General features: G+C 45.5%; 1 protein-coding gene across 2 annotated transcripts in view; it reads right to left on the bottom strand.

Moving 5' to 3' along the window:
- Positions 1 to 24190, bottom strand: part of DOCK11 (dedicator of cytokinesis 11) — a 193349-nt gene extending 169159 nt beyond the window's left edge. For both annotated transcript variants that reach the window (XM_054472262.2, XM_054472263.2), the window contains exon 1: positions 23766 to 24190. In XM_054472262.2, coding sequence (XP_054328237.1) covers positions 23766 to 23867 — 102 coding nt within the window. In that variant the 5' untranslated portion in view covers positions 23868 to 24190. The remainder of the gene's footprint in view (positions 1 to 23765) is intronic.
- Between the last annotated feature and the right edge of the window lie 447 nt (positions 24191 to 24637).

Genomic DNA, 24637 nt, shown 5'->3' with positions numbered 1-24637 from the left:
CATTGAGGAAACACAGCTGCTCCAAAGTCTGAATTTCGTTAGCAGGTACCTCTTCACCATGATTTTGGTGGTTCACATACTCATTTCATCAGCGCCTTGCCTCCAGGGTCACACAGTGAGGACCAGACCTTAAAATTCGTTTTCTGTTTTGAGACAGAGTCAAGCTCTGTTGCACAGGCTGGAGTGCAGTGGCTCACTGCAACCTCCACCTCCCAGGTTCAAGCATTTCTCCTGCCTCCACCACCCGAGTAGCTGGGATTACAGGTGTGTGCCACCACGCCTGGCTAATTTTTTTGTATTTTTAATAGAGATGGGGTTTCGCCACGTTGGCCAGGCTGGTCTCAAACTCCTGACCTCAAGTGATCTGCCCATCTTGGCCTCCAAAAGTGCTGGGATTACAGGTGTGAGTCACCGTGCCCAGCTGACCTTAAAATTTCTGACTCATAATCCCCCACTCTAACAATAAAATTGTTTCGCTTTTACCTGGCACCTTTCATTCAAAGACTTCAAAGTATTCAATTCTCATTTGCTGTAAGTCTTCATAATTATGCCGAACAAGTCAGCAAGAGAGCTGGGAACGCAAGCTTCCAAATTACCAGAGATGGGACAGAAAGTTTTAAAAAAAAATATTAGGACTACTGACAGGCAGAAAAATTAAAGGTCCACGGAAATGCAAAAGAACTACACTTAGGATATTTTTTGACAAAAAAAAATTTCATAGATCTTACTTTTTAAATAAACTATTTTTCAGAGCAGTTTTAGGTTCCCAGCAAAATTAAGCAGAAATTATAGAGTTCAGTTCCCATGTGCTCCCTGCCCCAACACAGGCTCAGCCTCCCCCACTATCAACATCAGGCACCAGAGTGGTACATTTGCTACAATCGATGACCCTACAAAGACACATCATAACACCCAAAGTCCATAGGATACATTAGAATTCACTCTAGGTGCTGTACATTCTATGGGTTTTGTTTGACAAATATATAATGGCATGTATCCACCACTACAGTAGTATATGGAGTAGTTTCACTGCCTTAAAAATCCTCTCTGCTTCACTTATTCATCCCTTCATTCTCCCTACTTTTTCAGTTACAAAGAGGAAATATCCAAATCCCAGTTTAAATACAACAAACCATTTCTTTAAGAGATGGGGTCTCGCTATGTTGCCCAGGCTGGACTTGAACTCCTGGGCTCAAGGAATCCTCTCGCCTTGGTCTCCCTAGAGTAGCTGAGACTACAGTCACAGACCACCAAACGTAACAAATCATTTTTACATATCTTGTAAGAAAAAGAGACATATAGTGCAGAGAAGACAGAAGAACAGAAGGAAGAAAGAAATGAACTCAAGGACATGCATGCTGACAGAAAAAAGAGGCACACAGTACAGAGGGAAAGAGCCCCCGCCTACCAAGATGCGCATCATAATCTAATTGTTTTAAATGCCAGAGGCAAGACCTTCCATTTCAAAGCTCATAATTCATAAGTAATTCTCCCATCCATTTGTTTTTAAATCCATGAGAAGTATAAAGATTATTTTAAATAAAAGAACAAAGATTCAGCATGTTCAAAATCAGAAAAATCATGACCACAAATCCTTGCAATTTCAATGCAAATTAATTAGCTTTACTTCAAACTTAAGTCCCTCTAGTGATTCATCTTCTTAATGGCAGCAAAAGAGAACTCCAGTATCAACAACCTGAGATACATTTCATGTGCAACATAGCAGCTATTTTAATTTACAGTTCAGAAAATTCAGAGTAGGCCCTTATGCCGCCCCAAAATTATAAAGATAATATGAAATATATAGATACATGTGGATGTACAAGCAAATATCTAGTGTGAGACAATATATATACATATATTCTTCAAAACTTCACTTTAAAGAAAACACATTATAATCAAAGTTCAGGGAATAATACTTAAGAAGATAGGAATTAAAAGCAAGTGGGAATTAAAGTCTAATCTCTAGCCCATTCTGATTTTAATGATCTAGCAGATAGAGAATCTGAGATATGCAAAGCACTAGGCAAGGAGCTGCAGGATTATAGGAAAAATTATCTTAATGATAATAATAGCTAATTATAGAGAGACCATATGTTGTGTGTGCACATACATGCGTGTCACATAAATCTAGAAATCCTGAAAGTATGGTTCTTATCTTGAACTCTACATTTTCTGTTTATAAAAATAATAATGCTCCGAGTAAAATAAATGAATCAATGTTTTTAAAGCAAAACTAAAATTTCCTCATAACATAATCCCACCATCCAAGACAGGCACTCTTTTATTTATTTTATTTTTCTTTTTTTTAAAACAGGGTCTCACTCTGTCACCCATGCTGGAGTGCAGTGGTGTGATCATAGCTCACTGTAACCCCAAACTCCTGGGTTTAAGCAATCCTCTTGCCTCAGACTCACAAGTAGCTAGGACTACAGGCACACACCACCATGCCCAGCTAATTTTATTATTTTTTTTAAGAGACAGGGGTCTGGCTATGTTGCCCAGCCTCGAACTCCTGGGCTCAAATGATCCTCCCACCTCAGCCTCCTGAGTCACTAGGATTACAGGTGTGAGCCAGTGTGCCCATCTAGCACTCTTAATATTATATACACATATACACATTATATATACACATATGTTATCAACATACAACATCCTTTGGGAATGTTGTTTTGAATATAACAATAATACTAATAGCTACGTTTATTCAGTGCTTCTCTATGTGCTAGGCATTGTTCTTTGTGCTTCAATGTCTTATTTTACTCAAACCTTGCAACAACCCTCTGAGGTCAGTACTATCATTATCTACATTTTACGGATGAAGAAAACGAGGCACAGAGTGATTAGGTAAGTATATTCACATATATCATATATGCATTATTTTATAAAAATAGGATCATAATTTGCATGCCATTTCATAATGTAAATTTTTTTACTACTGTCAATAATAAATATAGATGTCAGCCAGGTGCGGTGGCTCACGTCTGTAATCCCAGCACTTTGGGAGGCTGAGGTGGGCAGATCATTTGAGGTCAGGAGTTCGAGACCAGCCTGGCCAACATGGCGAAACCCCATCTCTACTAAAAATACAAAAATTAGCTGGGCATGGTAGTGCACTCCCAGCTACTAGGGAGGCTGAGGCAGGAGAATTGCTTGAACTCAGGGGGAGAAGGGTGCAGTGAGCCAAGATCGCACAGCTGCACTCCAGCCTGGGCAACAGAGCGAGTGTGAGAGAGGGGGAGAGAAGAAGAAAGAAGAAAAAGGAGGGGAGGGGAGGAGAGGAGAGGAGAGGGGAGGAGAGGAGAGGAGAGGGGAGGAGAGGGGAGGGGGGAGGGGAGGGGAGGGGAGAGGAGAGCAGAGGAGGAGGCCAGGCGCAGTGGCTCACGCCTGTAATCCCAGCATTTTGGGAGGCCGAGGCGGGCAGATTACGAGGTCAGGAGATCAAAACCATCCTGGCTAACATGGTGAAACCCCATCTCTACTAGAAATACAAAACAAAATTAGCCGGGCGTGGTGGTGGGTGCCTGTAGTCCCAGCTACTTGGGAGGCTGAGGCAGGAGAATGGCATGAACCCAGTAGGCGGAGCTTGCAGTGGGCTGGGATCATGCCACTGCACTCCAGCCTGGATGACAGACTGAGACTCCACCTCAAAAAAAAAAAAAAAAAAAAAGAAAAGAAAAAAAAGAAAGCAAGTCATTTTAACGACTGCACAGTTTTCTGGTGTAAGAATGTATATATATATATATAGTTACCCAAATCCTTACTTTTGAACATTTAGGTGAACTTTTTTGGGTTTTTGTTTTTGCTATTATAAACATATTTGCAAGGCCCATTGATGTTCATGTTATTCTTCCAATGTTTACAAATACGCAAAAAGAGATCCCCCAAAAGTCAAACAGTCTGCCCAAGGTAACACAGATTGTCAGTAGAATTGCTGGGCCCTCTGGCACTGACTACTAAGCAATAGCTTTCTAGTCTCCTACCAGCCCCTTAAGGTATTTACATTCTAATACAATAGAGAAGCTATCAACAACTATGTTAGGAGGCCTAATGAAATCAATCCTCTCTAAAATGAAAGTACTGATATCAATCCTCTCTAAAACCTAAGAACACACAGACTGAAAAAATGCCTCTGCCACAAAAAGATATGCCCCCATCCTAATCCCTGGAACCTGCAAATGGTATATGGCCAAAGGGCCTTTACAGATGTGAAATAAATTGGCTGGGCGCGGTGGCTCACATCTATAATCCCAGCACTTTGGGAGGCCAAGGCGGGTGGATCACCTGAGGTCAGGAGTTCAAGACCAACCTGACCAACATGAAGAAACCCCGTCTCTACTAAAAATACAAAATTAGCCAGGCGTGGTGGTGCATGCCTATGTAATCGCAGCTACTCAGGAGGCTGAGGCAGAAGAATCGCTTGAACTCTAGAGGCGGAGGTTGCAGTAAGCCGAGATTGCACCATTGCACTCCAGCCTGGGCAACAAGAGCAAAACTCCATCTCAAAAAACAAAACAAAATGAAATAAATTAAGGCTCTTGAGATGAAGAGTGCATCTGGATTATTGGGGTGGACTCTAAATGCCATCACAAGTATCTTGATAAGAAAGAGGCAGCAGGAGACCTAAAACAGACCAAAGAGGTGGCAATGTGACCACAGAGGCAGAGACTGGAGTGATGCAACCACAAGCCAAGGAATGCTGGTAGCTACCAGAGCTGGAAGAGGCAATAAATGATCCTTTCCTAAAATCTCCTGAAGGAGTGAGGCCTAGTGATACTTATTTGAGACATCTGGCCTCTAGATCTGTTAGAGAACAAACTTGTTTTAGGCCACCCAATTTGTGGTAATTTGTTACAGCAGCCACAGGAAGCCAATGCAACTAGTAAGAGGCTGTAAGGCTGCAGAAGGAGCAATTAGCTCCAAATATGGTGGCCATGGAGAAGATGGCCATTTGACCTAAGCCCTGAAGGACAGATAGGATTCCCTTTAGCAGGGAAGGGCTTGTAAGAGCATCCCCGGATGAGGAGTCAGCATGCACAAAGGTATGTAGGTAAGAAACTATAGAATGTGTTTGAAAAAGTGTGATGGTTCAATGTGGCTAGACTACAGGGCAAAGGAAAGGATGTGGTGGGAGAAGAAACTTCAAAGGTGGGATGGGCCTTACTGGTGGACATGAAGGGCCATGAAGTCCCCTCTAGGAAATCTGGGTGTTTATGGCAATGTGAAGCCAGTGCAGACAGAGTTGGCATTTTTATGGGTTTGGGTATTGTTAATCTCCCCCACCCTCTCAAGAGGTAGGAGAATGGTACAGTTTCTAGATATTTCAAGACAATAACTTTTTGCTTACCATCAAGGTGGTCAACTCTGACTTGTTTCAGCCCTCACGAATGTGTGGACAAAACTCTGGCCAAATTATTGTATTAGTCCATTTTCATACTCCTAATAAAGAACTGCCTGAGACTGGGTAATTTATAAACGAAAGAGGTTTAATTGACTCACAGTTCAGCATTGATGGGGGGGGCCTCAGGAAACTTACAGTCAAGGCAGAAGGCAAAGGAGAAGCAGGCACCCTCTTCACAGGGTGGCAGGATGGAGTGAGTGCAGGCAGGGGAAAGGTCAGACGTTTAAAAAACCATCAGATACGCGTGAGACTCATTCACTATCACCAGAACAGCATTCGGGAAACTGCCCCCATGATCCAATTACCTCCACTTTTTCCCACCCTTGACGTGGGGATTATGGGGATTACAATTCAAGATGAGATTTTTGGGTGGGTACACAGCCAAACCATATCATTATTTTTCCAGGAGGGGGCAAGAAACATGAAGGTGGGGTAGGCCTACTCAACTGCACCTGGTAACAACTGGAATGCTGCTGCTGCTCCCCCATGAGGCCCACACTCCAGGTGCTCTGAAGTGTGCCTGGCCTCTGCCAAGTAACCCCAACGAAGCAAAATCATCGATTAAACTGAGCGGCAAGAACTTTATTTGACTCTCATGCAAAAGGTTTCACTTTTGAAAGATCTACTAAGTCAAAGGCCACTCTTTCCCAATTAAACCCAGCAGAAAAAAACAGTGAAATAAACTGGGCTCTGGGGTTATAATTACATAATTTCGTAAACTCTTCCTTTTTTTTTTTTTTTTAATTTGAGACAAGGTCTCGCTCTGTCACCCAGGCTGGAGTACAATGGTGTAATCATAGTTCACCATGGGCTTGAAGTGGGTTCAAGTGATCCTCCTGCTTCAGCCTCCTGAGTAGCTGGAACCACAGGTGTGTGCCACCACACCTAGCTAACTCTTCATTCTGATTCCATAATTCCAGATAGAACCTCCCCTTCTTTCAGTTGGAACTAAATCCAAAGCCAGGACATTTTAGGGGACAACCTTGCCAGATGTGTAGCTCCACAACATTCCCTTGGCACCCAGGCCACTGGATTTCCAGAAAAAGCATCCAGCCATCACTAGCTCAGGCCTTTGGAATTTTCCATCCTTGGCTAAAGAAAAGATTTTAAAAAAATAAACACAGTGATGGCTCTGTGCCACAAAGCACACTTTTTAGCCAAACAGAGGAGAGAGAAAGAAGAGGTAAGAAAAAGATGAGAAGGGGAGAGAAGGAATGTGCCCACAGTCAAATAATGGTTCCCAGGGCATGGTAGAAGGGAGAAGTCAAGGGGGTGGATCAGGCAGCCAGATCCACAGAAGAGTTTCCTGGAAGGTGGCAGTGCAGAGGCAAACACCAGGAGCAGCAGTTGAGGAAAATCAGAATGAGGGGAAAGCAGTTAGGGAATAGTAGAAGGTGGAAAGGGGAAGATAGTAGCTTGCAAGAAAGAGAATGTAGTCAGTAAGAGGAAGCCAGTCCCAGTGGGGGCCGCTCTCAGAGAAAGTCACAAGGGCTCAGAGTGGCAGCCTCTATGGCCACCATTCCTGTCAAGCAGCGTTTTCTGCCTTGAGAAACACGGGTCTAGCAGAGGCATGAGCTGTTGCTCCCCTTCTACCCTGGTAGAGGCCAGGATGGAAGAAAGGAGGGAAGGCAGACCTAGCACCTGAGTCCCTCTACCCTAGGCTCCCAACAGAAATCTGGCCCCGATGGGTGTCTGATGGTCATGTGTCTCTGACCTCCATTGAAGTTGGAGAATGAGTTTCCCTATGTTCCAACTATCCTATATGCCGAATGGCATACAAGTATTTTCTCAATTCCTTAACTAACTGATTTGAGGTCCTGAATCATGCAAGTTGACAGTATATGCACTGTCTCCAGCCCCTGAATAAGTATCTACTCACCCCTTTGGTGCCAGACAAAACTGTTTCATTTATCAAGCACAATTTCTAAAGGACTTGATCTCTTCCTGTCTGAATCTAAAAATATACGGCTGCACTCATTAAATATTGTTAATATTTTAATCTCTGGTCTCTTGGTCTTTGTAACGGAAAAAAAAAAGCCCTTCCTTTTGCCCCTTTTTAATCCTTCAGTTTCCCGAGATTAAGCCCTGGTCTTGCCTTCCACCATTCCTCCTACCTCCTTGTCCTAGGTAGGTTTGATCTGTTAAAAAGAAATCAGCGGAGCAGGGCACGGTGGCTCACGCTGTAATCCCAGCATTTTGGGAGGCCAAGGCAGGCAGATTGTCTGAGCTCAGGAGTTCGCGACCAGCCTGGGCAACACAGTGAAACCCTGTCTTTACTAAAATACACGTGTGGCGGCGTGCGCCTGTAGTCCCAGCTACTCGGGAGGCTGAGGCAGGATTGCTTGAACCCCGGAGTCGGTGGTTGCAGGGAGCCAAGATCATGCCACTGCACTCCAGCCTGGGCGACAGAGTGAGAGTCCTTCTCAAAATAAATAAATAAATAAATAAATAAATAAATAAATAAGTGGAAATAGATTCTCTGCTTCTCTTCAAGCAACAGTTCACAAGCATTTCCCTTGGGATTTGAGCATGAACTGAATGACGGTATCTGTCTTCTCCCTCAGCCAGGGGAGCCATCTTCCACAGCTCAGCACAACTTTCTCTCTCTCTAGCTCACTCTCCAGCAACGCCCTCCTTTCTAGTTCCTTCTGCTGCATAACATAGCCCCAGAGGTTCCAGGGTTCCCAGGCGTCAACTCTGTCATGAAGCTCATTGACCTAATGCACAGTACCCAGAAGCCTCGGTGAAGTTCAGCTGAGAGCCAATAGAGAAAAGGAGAAACTCCAAAGCAGAAAGTAGTAAATCAGCAAAATAAAATAAAATAAGCCAGGTTGAAGAGAATAAACCCACAATTTACAGAAAATGAACACCATTTTCTAAAAAAGACTTAAATAGGACTACAGTTAATACCCTTTCACATTTAATAATTAGTACATATTCATTGTAGATAAGTACTTTCAAAAAATGGTTTAACATAATTCCACTGAAAACATCTGAATATTTACCCTGAGATGGCTTATAAGGAGAATTGAAACTGTTTTCCTATTGAGGAGGGAAAAAAACAAAAAACAGAACAGGAGAAAAGTGAAGATGGTGAATGTGTATTTTGTCTCTACAGATTTTCAGACACAATCTGGGAGTTTCCCCAACCTTTTCTATAATGATTTTCAGTGCATTACAGCCAGGTCAATTAGCCAGAGGCTTGAAAAAAGATAGGCTGGGCCTGGGAGAAATATGGCCGTGGCCAATTAGATCCAATGTAAAAATAGGCAATGCAATCCACATCTACGATAGAGTGCTTCTTCGGGACAGCAAAGCTCTGTGCCATCAGACACATCATGGACATTATACTGGCCAGTGTGAGGAGGGCTGATGCAAATGTGATCAGCCGGGAAACTTTTGTGCTATGTGTCTCTAAGATGGCAGTGACTAGATGTGGTAGAGAGGGGAAGTTTCCATTTATCTTTTAATTGAAATCATCATGAAGCCAGAAAGAACTCAGATAGATTTTCCAGTCCTTCCTTCTGCTTCTCCAATCAAGTGTTTTAGAAAGCCATTTCTGGGAAGGGATTCTGTGATTACCTTGAAAATGCAGAAGGACCATGCCCAGTCTAACTTGACCTTCAGGCTGGGCAAAGTGTCTCTTACACAGGACATATGAGAGGTATCTTGGGACTTGTCGCCAAAGAGTTATTTTATGTGATGTGCAACCATCGCTTTCTCTTTTAAATACCTCCCCGATGACCCCCCGCCACACACATACATCCACACCCCCACACACACCCACACACACCCCTACCTCTTTGCTCTTTTCTTTAACTGAAGTTGGAAAATTCTATAGGCCTGAGCTGGCTAAATGCCCGCAAAGTATCTGGCCAGCTTGTATCCTAAAACACCTCAAGTATGAAAGCAGTGCCCACTATAAGAACTCCAGGCTCAGGGAGTCCTGTGTGGGGAAAGACATTTAGTTATGAAGAATTTAAGAAAACGTGTGAATTGAAATTGCAGACTGCAGACCTGTATTGCTTTCTTTCAGCCAAAATTCGCAAAAGGGATTGTGCTTCCTCATTTGAATTCTATGAAGACTTCTGCGCCTGGCTGTTTGCCAGATTCCTGTTCCTCCTCCACTGTAATGTCAGGACCTGTGCTGGGAACCCATCTGACCCCAGGACTCCACCATTCCTCAAACTTGGGTGACATCTTGCGTGATAGGCAGAATAATGGTTCCTCAATGATGGCCACATCTTAATCCGTGGAACCTGCGAATATATTACTTTACATGGCAAAGAGGGCTTTGCAGGCATGATTAAGTTAAGGATTTGGAGATGGGGCAATTATCCTAGATTACCAAGGTGGAACCAAGGTCCTTATAAGTGAATGAGGGAGGCAAGAGAGCCGGTGTCAGAGAAGGAGATATAATGACAGAAGCAGTGTGAGACTGATAGGATGCGAGAAAGACTCGACCAGTCCTTGCTGGTTTGAGGATGGAGGAAGGGGCCATGAGCCAAGGAATGTGGGCATCCTCTAGAAGCTGGAAGAGACCAGGCAATGGATCCTCCCCTATAGCTTCTGGAGGAAGTGAGGCTTTTTGGACATCTTGGCTTTAGCTCAGTGAAACCAATTTTGGCCTTCTGATCTCTAGAACTGGAATACATCTGTGTTAAGACACTAAGTTTGTGGCAATTTGTTACAGTGGCAACTAATAGACCATAAAGCTAGTCCAGTCCTCAACAGGGCCACTTGCTGGACTGCGTTATCCCAGGCACTTAGCCTCCTCTGAGTTCTCTAAGCAGAAACTCACCCCTCCAGGCCAGGTGCAGTGGCTCACGCCTATAATCCCAGCACTTTGGGAGGCCGAGGCAGTTGGAACACTTGAGGTCAGGAGTTCGAGACCAGCCTGACCAACATGGTAAAACCCCGTCTCTACTAAACATACAAAAAATTAGCCAGGAGTGGTGGTACACACCTGTAGTCCCAGATACTCAGGAGGCTGAGGCAGGAGAATCACTTGAACACGGGAGGCAGAGGTTTCAGTGAGCCGAGATTGCGACACTGCACCCCAGCCTGGGAAGACTCTGTCTCCAGGAAAAAAAAAAAAGAAAGAAAGAGAGAAACTCACCCCTTCAATCCACAGTTCCACTGTGCTGGGCTCAGTCATATGGTCCTGGTGAGGGTAAGGCATCCCTCCTCAGAAAGGCCAGCAGCAAGGCAAGAACTCACTCCTAGAGGAACTGGGCGATTAGCCAGAAAACTGAGGCAGGGGGTTAGCTATGGACAGGCTAGGGGCGCCAGACAGAGATACAGTGAGTGAGACAAAGACACAAGGGGACAAGAAGATCCAAATCCAGTTGACTGGAAATGGATTTTAAAGGCAGGGCAGAACCAGCAGCCTATGGACTTGAAGAACCTGGGCTTTGAATATGAGACTCCCGGATGTCTCTGAGCCTGGGGGCAGTACTGAGCAAAGGAAGCAGGGCAGGCAGGGAGAGGGAGCTGGGTTTGTTATTACAGAACTGAAGCGAGAAGCCTTATGGAATTTTCTTCTGGCTCTCCTGATGAGAATTCTGCCAGACCATTTAGAAGGGACAGACGGAGGCCAAGTTCCCTTGCAAGTGGTCACTAGGAGTAGAGGAGCAAGTCTCCCCAGGGTCAAATTAGCAAGGGAGGGCTTTCTTTGCTCCACAAACTATAGAGCATGTCATAAACACTCGGCTGGACACAACGAGAGCTATTGGCCCCTGTGAGCTTTGAAATAACGATTCAGTTCCATGTATGTACCGGTTGATTTAGAACCTTCTTGAACTTAAGTTCTTTCTTGGTGGGAAGGTAGGTACCTTGGAAGGTAGCATTCCCTCCTTCAGATCTCTAGGAAACGATTTAATGTACTGAAGCATTAGGAACGTGTTCACCTATGAAAGTAAACTGGCCATGCCAACAGCACTCTTCCATTCACACCGTGAACACTGTGACAACAGGCCCTGCAAGGCATAAAGCTGGCAGTTTCTCAAGTGGGAAAACTAAACTACTAATATAAAAGGCATGGAAAGAAATATATATGTTGTTATTTTTGGACAGCACTAACCCACTTGAAAAAAATCATGAAAACAGTTCCATGAAAATGATCCCAGGTACCGCTGCAGAGCCAGTGTTCTGGATATTTTTTTCCATATAGTTATTCAAATAGCAAAGTAAGGAGGAATGGCCAATTGCAAACAGTTCTCAATATCCTTAGGCTTACTTTGGCAAGGAAAAATCTATACTGATCTTGCCCACATTTCTCAATAACAACCCCATCCCTCTTTTTTTTTTTTTTTTTTTTTGTCCTCACCTCCTACTTTCCCACTAAAGAGACCTAAGCTTGTTTAGAAATAAACACTGTTTCCCAATAGAGCGAGATCATCACCAAAACCACATAGAAAGAGCTTCCTCCACCTGATTGACTGTGGAATCTGGCATCCCTCTAGTATTTCTTCACATGGTTACTCCAAAGGAATCAGGACACCTGGAGTTCATTACCTGCTCTGTCATTTCATTAATATAAATAACCTATGGCCTGCCTCACTGAAAACCATGCCTCTGTTTCCCCACTTACAGAAGAGGGGTGACGACTATGTGATATGTGTTCAGTAGTTACCTGTAGACATACGAGGCCACAGATAGATATAACAGCATTTTTAACTCTTCTTAAGATTTTGGCTATAAAAACTCAAGGTCTTGTCACCATTTAAAAAACGGGCCGGGCACGGTGGCTCATGCCTGTAATTCCAGCACCTTGGGAGGCCAAGGCGGATGGATCACCTGAGGTCAGGAGTTCGAGACCAGCGTGGCCAACATGGTGAAACCCTGTCTCTACTAAAAATACAAAAATTAGCAGGGCGTGGTGGCAGATGCCTGTAATCCCAGCTACTCGGGAGGCTGAGGCAGGAGAATCGCTTGAACGCAGGAGGCGGAGGTTGCCACTGCACTCCAGCCTGGGTGACAGAGCAAGACTCTGTCTCTGGAAAAAAAAAAAATCTTATACAAATGAATTCCCCAGCCTTCTGACACACTTCACTGAAACACTTCAAATAAAGATGTTCTGTCTCAGAGACTTGGAAGCAACACTTGACTTCTCAGTTAAATCTTACCCAGTAAAATATTTCCAGTCATTAGGGAAAGCAATGCGATGGGAAAGCTGAAGTATCAGAATATCTTCTAACATTTCTTAGCAGCTTGAAACATATATACAATCCAACAGAAGTCAAAAAAGGCAAAAGTGCATAACTTCCCATGAACAATAAACTCAATAGGCAATAAAAGTGGAGAAGAATCGCAGGAAATCATTAATAGCAAATTTAGGCATGATTGTGCAAGGCTGTACACAGACAAAAGATGAACCACGTGGAACTGGAACACTCAGCATGTTTTCCACTGTACTGACTCTGCTAGGAACCTGTGCGCACTATTCTTTTTATTTTTTTGTAAAGACGGGGGTCTCACTATGTTGCCCAGGTTGGTCTTGAACTTCTGGCCTCAAACAATCCTCCTGCCTCAGCCTGCCAAAGTGCTGGCATTTTAGGCACTAGCCATCATGCCCAGCCACACACTATCCTTAACAGAACTTATCCTGCTACCACAAAACCAGAATAGCCAAATATAAAAGAATAATTTCTCAAGACAGCTTTAAGTTTTAAAATTTCCTATTAAAACGTATGTTTCCGAAATATAATTTTTTTTTTGCGACAGTCTCACTTTGTCGCCCAGGCTGGGGTGCAGTGGCGTGATCTCAGCTCACTGCAACCTCTGCCTCCCGGGTTCAAGCGATTCTCATGCCTCAGCCTCCCAAGTAGCTGGGATTACAGGCGTGCACCACCATGCCCAGCTAATTTTTGTATTTTTGGTAGAGACAGGGTTTTACCATGTTGGCCAGGCTGATCTCAAACTCCTGACCTCAAGTGATCCACCCGCCTCGGCCTCCCAAAGTGCTGGGACTATAGGTGTGAGCCACCGCGCTCAGCCCCAAAATAGAACTTTAAAAAAGCATTTGAATTTCAATATTCATTTGACTATTAAATGTGAGGATTAAGAGTGAAAGGGATATCAATAAAGGTTTTTTGCTTTTTTTTGTTTTTTTTGTTTTGTTTTGTTTTGTTTTTTGAGACAGGGTCTCAGTCTGTCACCCAAGCTGGAGTGCAGTGGCACAATCAAGGCTCATTGCAGCCTCGAACTCCTGGGCTCAAGGAATCCTCCCACTTCAGTCTCTCAAGTAGCTGGACTACACACATGTGCCACCACGCCTGGCTCATTTTTGTTTTAATTTTGTAAAGATGGGGGTCTCCCTGTATTTCCCAGGCTGGCCTAGAACTCCCAGGCTCAAGCAATCCTCCCAGCTCAGCCTCCCAAAGGGCTGGGATTACAGGCATAGGCTAACGTGCCTGGCATCAGTGAAGGTTTGAAAGGGAAAGGTAGGCATGTCCAAGCTCTGTTTTTCCACACAGATCCCAATTCTCTTCTATTCACCCTTTGCATAAATCACACTGAACAGGCTGGCATAAAGGTAAGTGCTTCTGCCAAAGGCCACAGGTACAGTTTCCCCAGTCTGGAGAGCCTTCCGGCCCAGGCACAGGACAGAGTGCTTCTCCCCACTTGAGGACCAGCCTTCCCACTCACTCATTAAACTCCTGTGAAGGTGGAAAATGCCAAAAACTCAGAACCCTTGCTACCATCCACTAGGCTTTTCAGTATGACTAAGTCAGACTGGGAACGGGTATTGGCAAGAACCTCATGCAGAGGGGTCTGCCAGCTTGTTCTTCCAGGAAGGGTAAGATTCTTGGCTCAGCCATGTGGCTCACCCCTTTGGGGCATCATCTGGAGCAAGGAATTAAAGCAAGGGTACCTGCTTCCCCTCTTCCAGTTAACTTTTCTGTCTGCTGACTTGTAACACATACACAAAAGACGTCTCTTGCCCACCATAAAGCCTGGGGATGATAATGCGAGCCAATAGTCATCAGTACTTAACAATTGCCAAACCCCGCTCGAAGTGCTTTCAATATTATACATGAAGAATATAATAACTCACTCAAGGCTGGGCATGGTGTCTCACGCCTGTAATCCCAGCACTTTGGGAGGCCGAGGCAGGCGGATCATTTGAGGTCAGGAGTTCGAGACCAGCCTGGCCAACATGGCAAAACCCTGTCTCTATACTAAAAACACAAAAATTAGCCGGGCAATGGTGGTGCACACCTGTAGTCCCAGCTACTAGGGAGGCTGAGATGGAAGGATCACTTGAACCCAGGAGGCGGAGGTTACAGTGAACCAAGTTCGTGTCACTGCACTCCAGCCTGGGTGACAGAGCGAGACCCTGTCTCAAAAACAAAACAAAACAAAGCAAAACAAAACAAATAACTCATTTAAGCCTTTCAACAAGCCCCTGAGGGGGTGACCAATGCCCAGGAAGGTTAAAATAATTGGCCCAAGGTCATCCAGGGCTGAACTATGAACCTAGGCAGCATGCTTCCAGAGCCCAAGCTCTTAACCACTTTGCTCTGAAGCACAAGCTTACAGGCAATGGCAGCTAACTGAGGCTGTCTCTTTGCTCCATTCAAGCTACTGCTCTGGGAGCGTCCAGGGTGGGGTCCTGCAAGGAATTAAAAAAGCATCTGGCTGTAGGCTGATATAAACGGCAGGCCAATGTTACCCACCAACTCCTCTGCATGCCTGATAAAAATTAAACCAAGAGGTGTAAATCTCAAAGAGAAACATATTCTAAGTACCCTTAGGATTTACAGAAAAGAAGAAATGGCTCGAGCTATACCCTCATGTAGTTTTGGCCTCCCCTTCCATGATAAACAAATTATTTTTAAAAACTAATCATCTTTCAACATGACTTGCTGACAATTCTATAGCTCAGGAGAAAGCACAATCAGATAGGTGAATTACTCCTCTGAACTGAACAGCAAGGGTGGTTCTTGACGTGGAGCATGGGAAAGTAGCTTGCAATCCACAGAGGTCAAGTAAGAGAACGCCAAGATGAGTTAGTTACACATGCACACTATATAGGAATTTCTCAGCCTGTTAGATGTTACTATTTACTCTCCACTTTCCATAAAAAGCCGGTTGGGGGTAGGGCAGGGTCTGTGGTCAAATAAATGTGGGAAATGCCATAAACAGAACAATGTTCATTAGTAAAGGCCTATTTAACCTTGTCGAACCCAGAAAGGACGAAAGTCTTGAAAAACGTTAAGGATCTCAAGAGAGAGCACTGGGGGCTGGGGTGGGGGTCGGAGATGGGGTGAAGACTGGGAAACCAATGACCACTGGCCTCCTATCTGGCTTCTATCTTCTCTAGGTTATTTGCATACCTCTAGTCTCCCTTAAAAGCAGGAACTATCCTATTAGCCTCTTCCTGAGCACCTGATCAGGAAGTCAACCCCTCATTGACCCCCTGCTCCTCTAGGGCAACTGCTGCTCAGACCCACCCCAGAGTGGGATCTGCCCAAGGGGTGAACTCACTTCCCATTCCCATTCTAACTGGAAGTCTGGGGCTGGCCTCCAGATCATTTCTCCACACCCTGCCTCCCACTTCCCTAATCACCCTCAAAGGTGCAAACCTCTTCAATCAGCTAATCTCGCCTACAATGCCATCTCTGTCCACTCAGCCCTGGCCTTTTCCTGGCTCTTCCTCTCCTTCCTGGACCCACTTGGAACACTTTCCACCTCTGCCCTCAAGAACCCTAGTCCTTTGCCAAAAGACAACCTTATATGCTCAGCCACCGTCTTGCTTAACTGAGACCTGGCTTTGCCCTGACAACTCTCTCAAACAGAAGTTGCTCATTTTCTTTTCCCTTCCCCTATCAACAAACTTGCTTTTCCTTCAGTTCACACAAGCTGAGAAACCTCAAAATTATCTTGACTCCACCTCCGCTCTTCCTCTCTTTCTTCCTCCCCCTTCTCCTTCCCTTTTAAGAATCACCAAATCCTGTTGATTTTCTCAGCACAATGTTTCTTATGTCTTCTCCCTTATCTCCATTCTCATTGCCTCAGTTAAAAGCCTTTGTTTGCCTGGTGCAGTGGCTCAGACCTGTAATCCTGGCACTTTGGGAGGCAGAGGTGGGTGGATCACCTGAGGTCAGGAGTTCGAGAGCAGCCTGGCCAATGTGGTGAAACCCCGTCTCTACTAAAAATTATCTGGGGCGTGGTGGCACGCACCTGTAATCCCAGCTACTCAGGAGCGTGAGGCAGGAGAATTGCTTGAACCCGGGAGGCAGAGGTTGCAGGGAGCCAAGATCATGCCATTGCACACCAGCCTGGGCGACAAGAGTGAAACTCCATTTCAAAAAAAAAAAAAAGCCTTTGTTATCTCTCTCCAGAACTATATTAACTGCATTTTAAGTCATTTCCTGGCCTCCAGGCTCTTCTCCCAACAATGAGTCCATCCTACCCAAGGTTGGCAGTGTATTTTCACAAAACACCTAAGAATCTACTGTACTCCAGACACTGTGTGAGGGGCTGGGCTGGGAATAAAAATGAATACACAGCCCCCGGCTTCTTGGCTCACACCCAGAAATGATACAAAACATTGCCCCCTCCCTGACTGTATTCAGTGGCAGATCCTTCTGGAATACTGTTTTTTTGTTGTTGTTGTTGTTTTGTTTTTGTTTTGTGGTTTTTTTTTTTTTGCCAGATCTCTTTTTTTAACCTTTATGAATCACTTATACATTAGAAACTTTCCATATGTTACCTTCGTTATTCCCAAGAACTCCACAAGGGAGGTACTACTATTTATCCCCATTTCACAGATAAGGAAAATGAGACCAGGTTACTTGCCTCTGTTCAAAATTCAGGCAGGTGACAGACACTGGGTTCAAGACCAGATCTGATCCTCTAGCTTATGCTCTGTCTCTCACATCTTAAGTAGGACGTAGAAAACTTGGAAAAGAGCCCAAACAGGATGATCAGGATATGAAGAATCTTGAAACCAAGTCATGCTGGGAACGAAGGAAAGAAATGTAGCCTCTTTGGCTTTGTGAAGAGTGAATTTTAAAATGACATGGTGGCTGTCTCTAAATATTTGAGAGGTTGTTATGCAAAAGAGGAAGGAAGCAAACGCGTGGCTCCAACAGCAGAGCTAGGTCTAGCCCATGGTGAAATTTACACGGTAAATTTCGGCTCAAGAACCTTTTCTAACATAGCCCTCTAACAGGCAGGGGTGTTTAAGGAGAAGCTAAATAATCATTTGTCAGGGGTGGGTAGAAAGGACACTCCTGCCTTGAGTGGACAAGCGGTCTAGATGAGTGTTTCTGTGCACATGAGAATCATCTGGGGTCCTTTTAAAGAATACAGATGTAGGCCCCACCCCAGACTTAGCAAAACAGAATCTTGGGGGATGGAGACTGTATTCAAGAATCACAAACGAGGAAATAAGTCTGTAAGAAGATTCATCCAAGCCTCAATAGAAGAACTATGAAAGGCCAATCAACATGAAAAACTGTTCAACTTTAAGAGTAATCAAAGAAATGCAAATTAGAATGGTGACGTACCATTTATTTCCTATCAAACTGCAAAAAATTTTTAAAATATTACTAACAAGCGTTGGCATGGGAGAGGGGAAATGAACACCCTCACACTCTCCTGGTGAAAGAGTAAACTGAAGCTACTTTCTGTAGAGCAATTTAACAGTATGTTTAAGAGGAATTTTTAATACTAAAAATGCATACAGTGTAATCTTTGAGCAAGCAAGTTCACTGCTAGAAATTTATCCTAAGGGGACGATTTGGCAATTTTGAAGATGCCTTCACAAAGACATTCACTCAGTTACTGATGGTAATGCTCTATATCTGCATATATAGTACATGCCGTCCAATATAGTAGCCACTAGCCACATGTGGCTATTGAGCACTATGGACTGTGGCAAGTGAAATTTAGAAACTGATTATTATTATTACTTTTTTTGAGTCGGAATATCACTCTGTCGCCTAGGCTGGAGTGCAGTGGTGGGATCTCAGATCACTGCAACCTCCACCTTCTGGGTTCAAGCGATTCTCCTGCCTCAGCCTCCCGAGTACCTGGGACTACAGGTATGCGCCATGACACTCAGCTAATTTTTGTATATTTTTTTAAGTAGAGACGGGGTTTTGCCATGTTGGCCAGGCTGGTCTCAAATTCCTGTTCTCAGGTGATATGCCTGCCTCAGCCTCTCAAAGTGCTGGGATTACAGGCATGAGCCACCATGCCTGGATACGATTATTTTTAATTAATTTAAATTTAAAAGTAAAGAAAGATATATAGCTATTTACCTTTATAGTTCATGTTTATAACAGCACAAAATTAGAAAAACTATCAAAATATCAAACAATAAATAATAAATTACCTCTGGTACACCCATAATGAAAATTTAGGCAGTCATTAAATATGATTATATGGATTTGTATTTATTGACATCAAAAAATATTCATAAGATAAATGAAAAAAAAATTATTTAAAAGTTTGTGTGGCCAGGCGAAGTGGCTCATGCCTGTAATCCCAGCACTTTGAGAGGCCAAGGTGGGAGGACTGCTTGAGCTCAGGAGTTTGAGACCAGCCTGGGAAACACTGTGAAACCCTGTCTCTACTAAAAAACAAAAAAAACAAAAACAAAAAAAAACTTTAGCTGGGCATGGTGGCGTTCATCTGCAGTCCCAGCTACTTGGGAGGCTGAGGTGGGAGGATCCCTTGAGCCCCAAAGGTCAAAGCTGCAGTGAGCCATGATTACACCACTGCACTCCAACCTGGGTAAAGAGCAAGACTTTGTCTCAAAAAAAAATACATAAATAAAAATAAAAAGTTTGTGTATATTTCTTTCCATCCATATATGTGTGTTTGTATGTATATATAAGTATAGATATGTATACATCTATATATACAGTATATATGTGTATTTATAGATGTGTATATATACACATAGAGAGAAAGTAGAAAGGTAAATATTTACATTAAAATATTTACAGAGCTTCCTCTGGGTAATGAGATGGTGATAATTATTCTTGCTTTTCTGTTTTTCTAGCTGTTGTACAATAAACAAGCATTTGGCATGTAATAAAGCAATGAAGGCCGGGCGCGGTGGCTCACGCCTGTAATCCCAGCACTTTGAGAGGCCAAGGCGGGCGGATCACGAGGTCGGGAGATCGAGACCATCCTGGCTAACACGGTGAAACCTCGTCTCTACTAAAAATACAAAAAATTAGCCGGGCGTGGTGGCGGGCGCCTGTAGTCCCAGCTACTCGGGAGGCTGAGGCGGGAGAATGGCGTGAACCCGGGAGGTGGAGCTTGCAGTGAGCCGAGATTGCGCCACCGCACTCCAGTCTGGGCGACAGAGGGAGACTCCGTCTAAAAAAAAAAAAAGCAATGAAAGCTTAAAAAACAAAGGTTCACTGGTGATTAGAATAGAAAAAGACTCAATCCTGAGAATTTTTTAACATGTTAGTCTTAGAAAACAAATTTTCCTATTTGGTGCTTAAACGAGGGTTCAGCAAGGAGGCCTCTCTGGCTTCACAGCAACCTGCACCGGTCTTTTGTACAGATCCTGGTGGAGTGGCTTGCTCTGGGCCCTGCTAACCCTCCAGTAGCGAGACTAGTTTATGTTTAGGTGCTAACACTCTGGTTAACTTTCCTGACCCTCAGTTCATTGACAGCTCAGTTCATTGAGAGCCTCTGAACTGGAAATGCTTGGTCAAGAAGCCCAAGTTGAAACCGGCTTTTATTCCGTATTGTTCTCACCTCCTTACAGATGAGGCTGTGGGTTTTGTCCTATATTACCTACTTTCCACAAATTCCCTTGGGAAGAGGGAGCAGAGGAGTGGTTCCGTTTCAGCGCTTCCCTAAATGCAAACATAACATTCCATGCAAAGATAGTTGTGAGCGGCGGGTTGGGGGAGTCAACAGCTGCAGAAGCTTTTCAGCCATTCTCAGCTTCTGGAGAGCTTTTCTCTACAGGAGCTATTAAACGAAATCTGGCTGATGCCAGCCAGGGGACGCTGCGTGCATTACGGCGCCTCCAGGGGCTACAACCCCTCATATCTAGCAACTCTTTCCCGATCTTTTGGCGCACAAGGAATTGAGGGTAAGTTCCGCGGTAAACAGTATTTAAACAGCTACTAGGCGACTCTTCCAGGCTGATAAAGTGGCTTCTCTAAAGGGCAGCCATAATACAACAGGTTTAGCAAAATGCCTTTGTTTCCCTGCGGCACCAGTAGCTACATCCTGAATTACAACAAAATCAATTTAAAAATTTAAAACTCTGCATTTTAAACAAGTATATATGTAAACACTTCTCTTTTAATCACATACACTCTCAGGTTATAATGTTTCTCCCCAATCCCCTCTTGAGAAATCTGTCAGTGATGATTCTGTAATTATCCCTTTCCCTGGGTTAAAACTGACCTTCATAAAAATGCTGAACTTATAGGAAAATGCAGTAACAGTGGAACAGTCTCTCTGTCTGCTTTATTATGTAGTTAGTTAATAGATTCGTGGAAGTACTAATAACTGAATAACAGTTTGAATACGCAGCAACATGCTATATATAGCCCAGGCCCAGCCTTCTGAATTTTTCAAACAGTGAGGAAAACTGAATGATGTTAGCAACAGGCCAGCAAGGGTGTAATTCTAAAATCCTTAAAAAAAAAAAAAAAAAAAAAAAAAAACCTAAACAGGAAATACTGTATATTTGTACAGCTTGGTGGGTTTTCCATGTTCTAACAAGAGATACACCAGAGGAAAGCTTGACTTGCTGCGGTAATGGCTCTAACTCATATTGAAGCCCCAATGTGAGTATCTTGGGTTTATAGCACAAGTGTAAATCCTACCTCAGCTGTCCCTTAAAAGAATCAGAAGTTATGGCAGCAGCTGCAACATGGTCCCCTCACTCTCCAGCCACTCATGGTTTTACTAACTTTGGTTAACAGCTCTTTGTGAGAGAGAGTCATTTAGGAGCATACATTCCATGTAAGAACTATTTCCTTATTTTTTCATTGACTAAACTGCTTACAAATAGCATTTGCTAAGGCTCTATGAAGAATCTAAAGTTGATTTGCGTGCATAATCTGGGTGTCCTATTGACAAAGACATTCCCATACACACAACCAACCCAGATTGTAACTAATGAAAACAAATGAAGAAAAAGATCATTTGCATTCTCATAATTATAGAGCATCTAGCATTGTGTCTGGCACATTGTAAGAGCTCAATAGATATTCATTGATTTAGATTACTAGAATCTGTTCTCCCTCACTCCCAAAATCTCAATGTGGTTCACATACTAGAGTAATGAGTAAATATTCCTCTGCATTGCCTGGTGTAAACAGTAAAAATCAGTGACCTTGGTCCCAAGTAAGCTGGGCTGACAAGGGAACCATGGCCACTGCCAGTGTCTCCTAGAAGAGACTCCTGCCAGTAAGAGTTTTTCTTCCTTCGCCACAGAATCAATGGTTAGGAAGGAGCCGCTGAACCTGCAATGCACAAAATTCTTTTGAAAACCTAAAAACATGGGAAAGAATGCTAATGTTAACTTTTTGCTGCTAGGGTGGCAGGTCAAGTGCTGATCAAATCCCAGTGGAAGTTTTCTTAGTCCCATTTATTCTCTTGAGAAATCTGTCCACCTACAGCTTTCTTCACGTGTTGTGGTAGAAGGCCAGCCAACCCCGCTCAAGGAAGGTTTTTTGTTTTCTCTGAATTTAGGAAAGCGTTCTCTGCTAGGTAGATTGAATCACTTGTTAACAATCACCCAAGATGAGAGCCCTGGTATAAATGCTCTGCACACAGCTTGCCTTCCTCTCTTAACTGGCTGTGATGACAGGCAAGGCTCCAATCTGACCTCAACAGGTCCTCACTCCAAAATCAGACTGAAATACACAACAAGCCAAGTCCATTAAAGTAACATTAAATGTCTGGATTTAGCTCCACTAAACAGCAGAATTAAACTTTCAAGGGTCCAGCCACAATAAAGAGATTTCTTTAAAGTCACTTAGGTTTGCACAGTTGTAGCTATTAGGGATCAGATCTTTAACTCAAAGGTACATAGTTTACCTTTGATCCTCCTCCAGAACTCCCACTAATGTCAACTTTCTCCACTGTTGGGATCAAGCCCCTGGCCTCCCTTTAATGCTGGGTTTTATTGCTGATTCTACAAGATCAACAGAAAAATTACAAGGAAAAGCTGTGAAGTTCCCTTCCAATGACAAGTTGTTTTAACAAAAAGGGCCCTCTCTTAAACGGTGAAATTTAAACACAGCAAATGACTCGCTGTAAAATGGAGCTGAGGGAGACAAAAACAAACAAAAACAAAAACAACCACCAAAAAACAAAGTAACAAAACAAACCCTAATTAACCAGTCCGATTGCTTATTCAGGGTTTGTTCGCTTGTCCAGGAAACTGGCAACGAGTGTCTTGAAAATGAGAAGGGGCAAGTGCCCGTTAGCACCCTTTCGCCTTTCTCCGGAGTCAGACAATCCGGATAAGGCTGAGGGTGCTCTGGGAGGGTTCCCAGGGAGTCAGCGCGCTTTCGAATCCCCATCCCCCAGTCCTGAGCTGTGGGGCTCTGACCCCAGGTCCTCCATCCCTGGACTGACACACCCAGTCTTCCCCCAAATCCCCACGGCACCATCCCCTTGCCACTGGAGCGCTCGAGGGTCCCCGAGGGACACACTCTCCCTGCGGTGGATGACCCCGCGCCCACTCTGTCGCAGAACCCCGTTGTTTCTAATGCCCTCCCTCCGCAGCAGCACCCCTTCAACACCCATCACCACCCTCTCTCTCCCCAGTTGCAGGAGGAAGTCGCTCTGCTTCCTCTGTTCTCACCGCCAGCCCGAGCTTGGGCGCCCGGGGCTTTCTGGGTGGGGTTCTTTTTTGTGTACACAGTGTGTGTGTGTGTGTGTGTGTGTGTGTGTGTGTGTGTGTGCGCGCGCGCGCGAGTGTGTGTGCGAAACGCTCATCGCATCCTTCCGCCTAGGCGGCCTCAGGTGCACGCGGGAGGGGATCGGGATCTCGTCGTGCCTTGTCCCCGGCTCTTTGTGCCGAGTCCAGAGCAGCGGGAGGTCAGCTCTTTAGCTCACACCCCCGGCCCCGACCCTGGGTGGGAGCCTCCGCCTCCTCCGCAGCCGTCTGAGCCCGGCTTTGCCCGACTGCTTCCATTCCGGTGCACGCCTCCGCCGTGCCGGGCGGCCGAAGAGCTGTCAGCCGGCGCCTAGGACTCAGACCCCGGACGGCGGCTGCCGGTGCGAAAACTTACTGGAGCGGAGAAAGACAGCGCGCGGCGCACCAAGCGGCCGCACTGGCGCCGTTCCTGCCCCTTCCCGCGTCGCTCCCGCCTGGAGCGCGTCCCCCGGGATGCCCTGTCCCCCGGCCACTCACCAGCACCACGGAGCCCCGTACGGCCTCAGACACGCTCTGCCGGAGCTCAGCCGCCGTGCCAGGCTTGCTGAGCCGTTTGGTGAATTTGCGCACTTCGGCCATGGCAGCGGCAGCGGGCGGGTCTCGGCGGGCGGGCGGACCTCGGCGGGCGGGTGGACTCACTGCCCCGGCCCGCGGCGGCCGCGGCCGCTGCTGCTCCCTCTGTTTACTCGCCAGCCGGCCGGCCACATCGCAGCTCGGCGGCGGCGCGGCTCACGCTGCTCCTCCCTCCCACCTCCCACCCGCTGCTCCTCCCTCGTTCCCTCCTTCCCTCCTTTTCTCGCTCGCTTCGCCCGCTCACTGTCCTGCCCCACGGCGTCGGCGGCGGCAGCTCCCTCCCCTAGAGGGCCCGAGCTCCAAACGCCACCAGCCGAAGCAGGAGGGTGTGTCTGATGGGGAAGGGTGTGTAGAGGGGGAGGGAGAACTGGAGGTGGGGGCGAGGGTCACGAGGGAAGAGGGGGGAAGTGGCTACCGCTCGGGCTCCGCCCGCAGCTGATGTTGCTGGTGCAGCCGCATCCGGGAGGGGAGATCTGGGCTGCTTCTTTTTTTCCGCTTGAGTGGGGCGGGCGGGGTGGGGTGGGGGAACAGAGAGGGGTGATGAAATGTCTCCAAGAGTGGGGCGTGCTCCTCTCCCGCCCTAGTGCTCCTCTCCCGCCTCCGAGCTGCAGTACCCGCAGGAGGGCTGGAGAACTCTCCTGTCCCTCCACCCCGCAAGCCCCCAGGGCCCAGGCGGCTAGGGGCTGGAAAACAACGTGGAGCAGCCGCCTTTTGTGTGCTCCTTGGGGAAGGGTCGCACCAATGTCGAAGGACAGAGAGCGGCTTTCCAGCGTGAG

The sequence above is a fragment of the Pongo pygmaeus genome, chromosome X (genome assembly GCF_028885625.2).
Source record: "Pongo pygmaeus isolate AG05252 chromosome X, NHGRI_mPonPyg2-v2.0_pri, whole genome shotgun sequence".
Taxonomy (NCBI): Eukaryota; Metazoa; Chordata; class Mammalia; order Primates; family Hominidae; genus Pongo; species Pongo pygmaeus.
The sequence above is the reverse complement of the archived record's forward strand: the minus strand, read 5'-3'. Positions and strand labels throughout refer to the sequence as shown.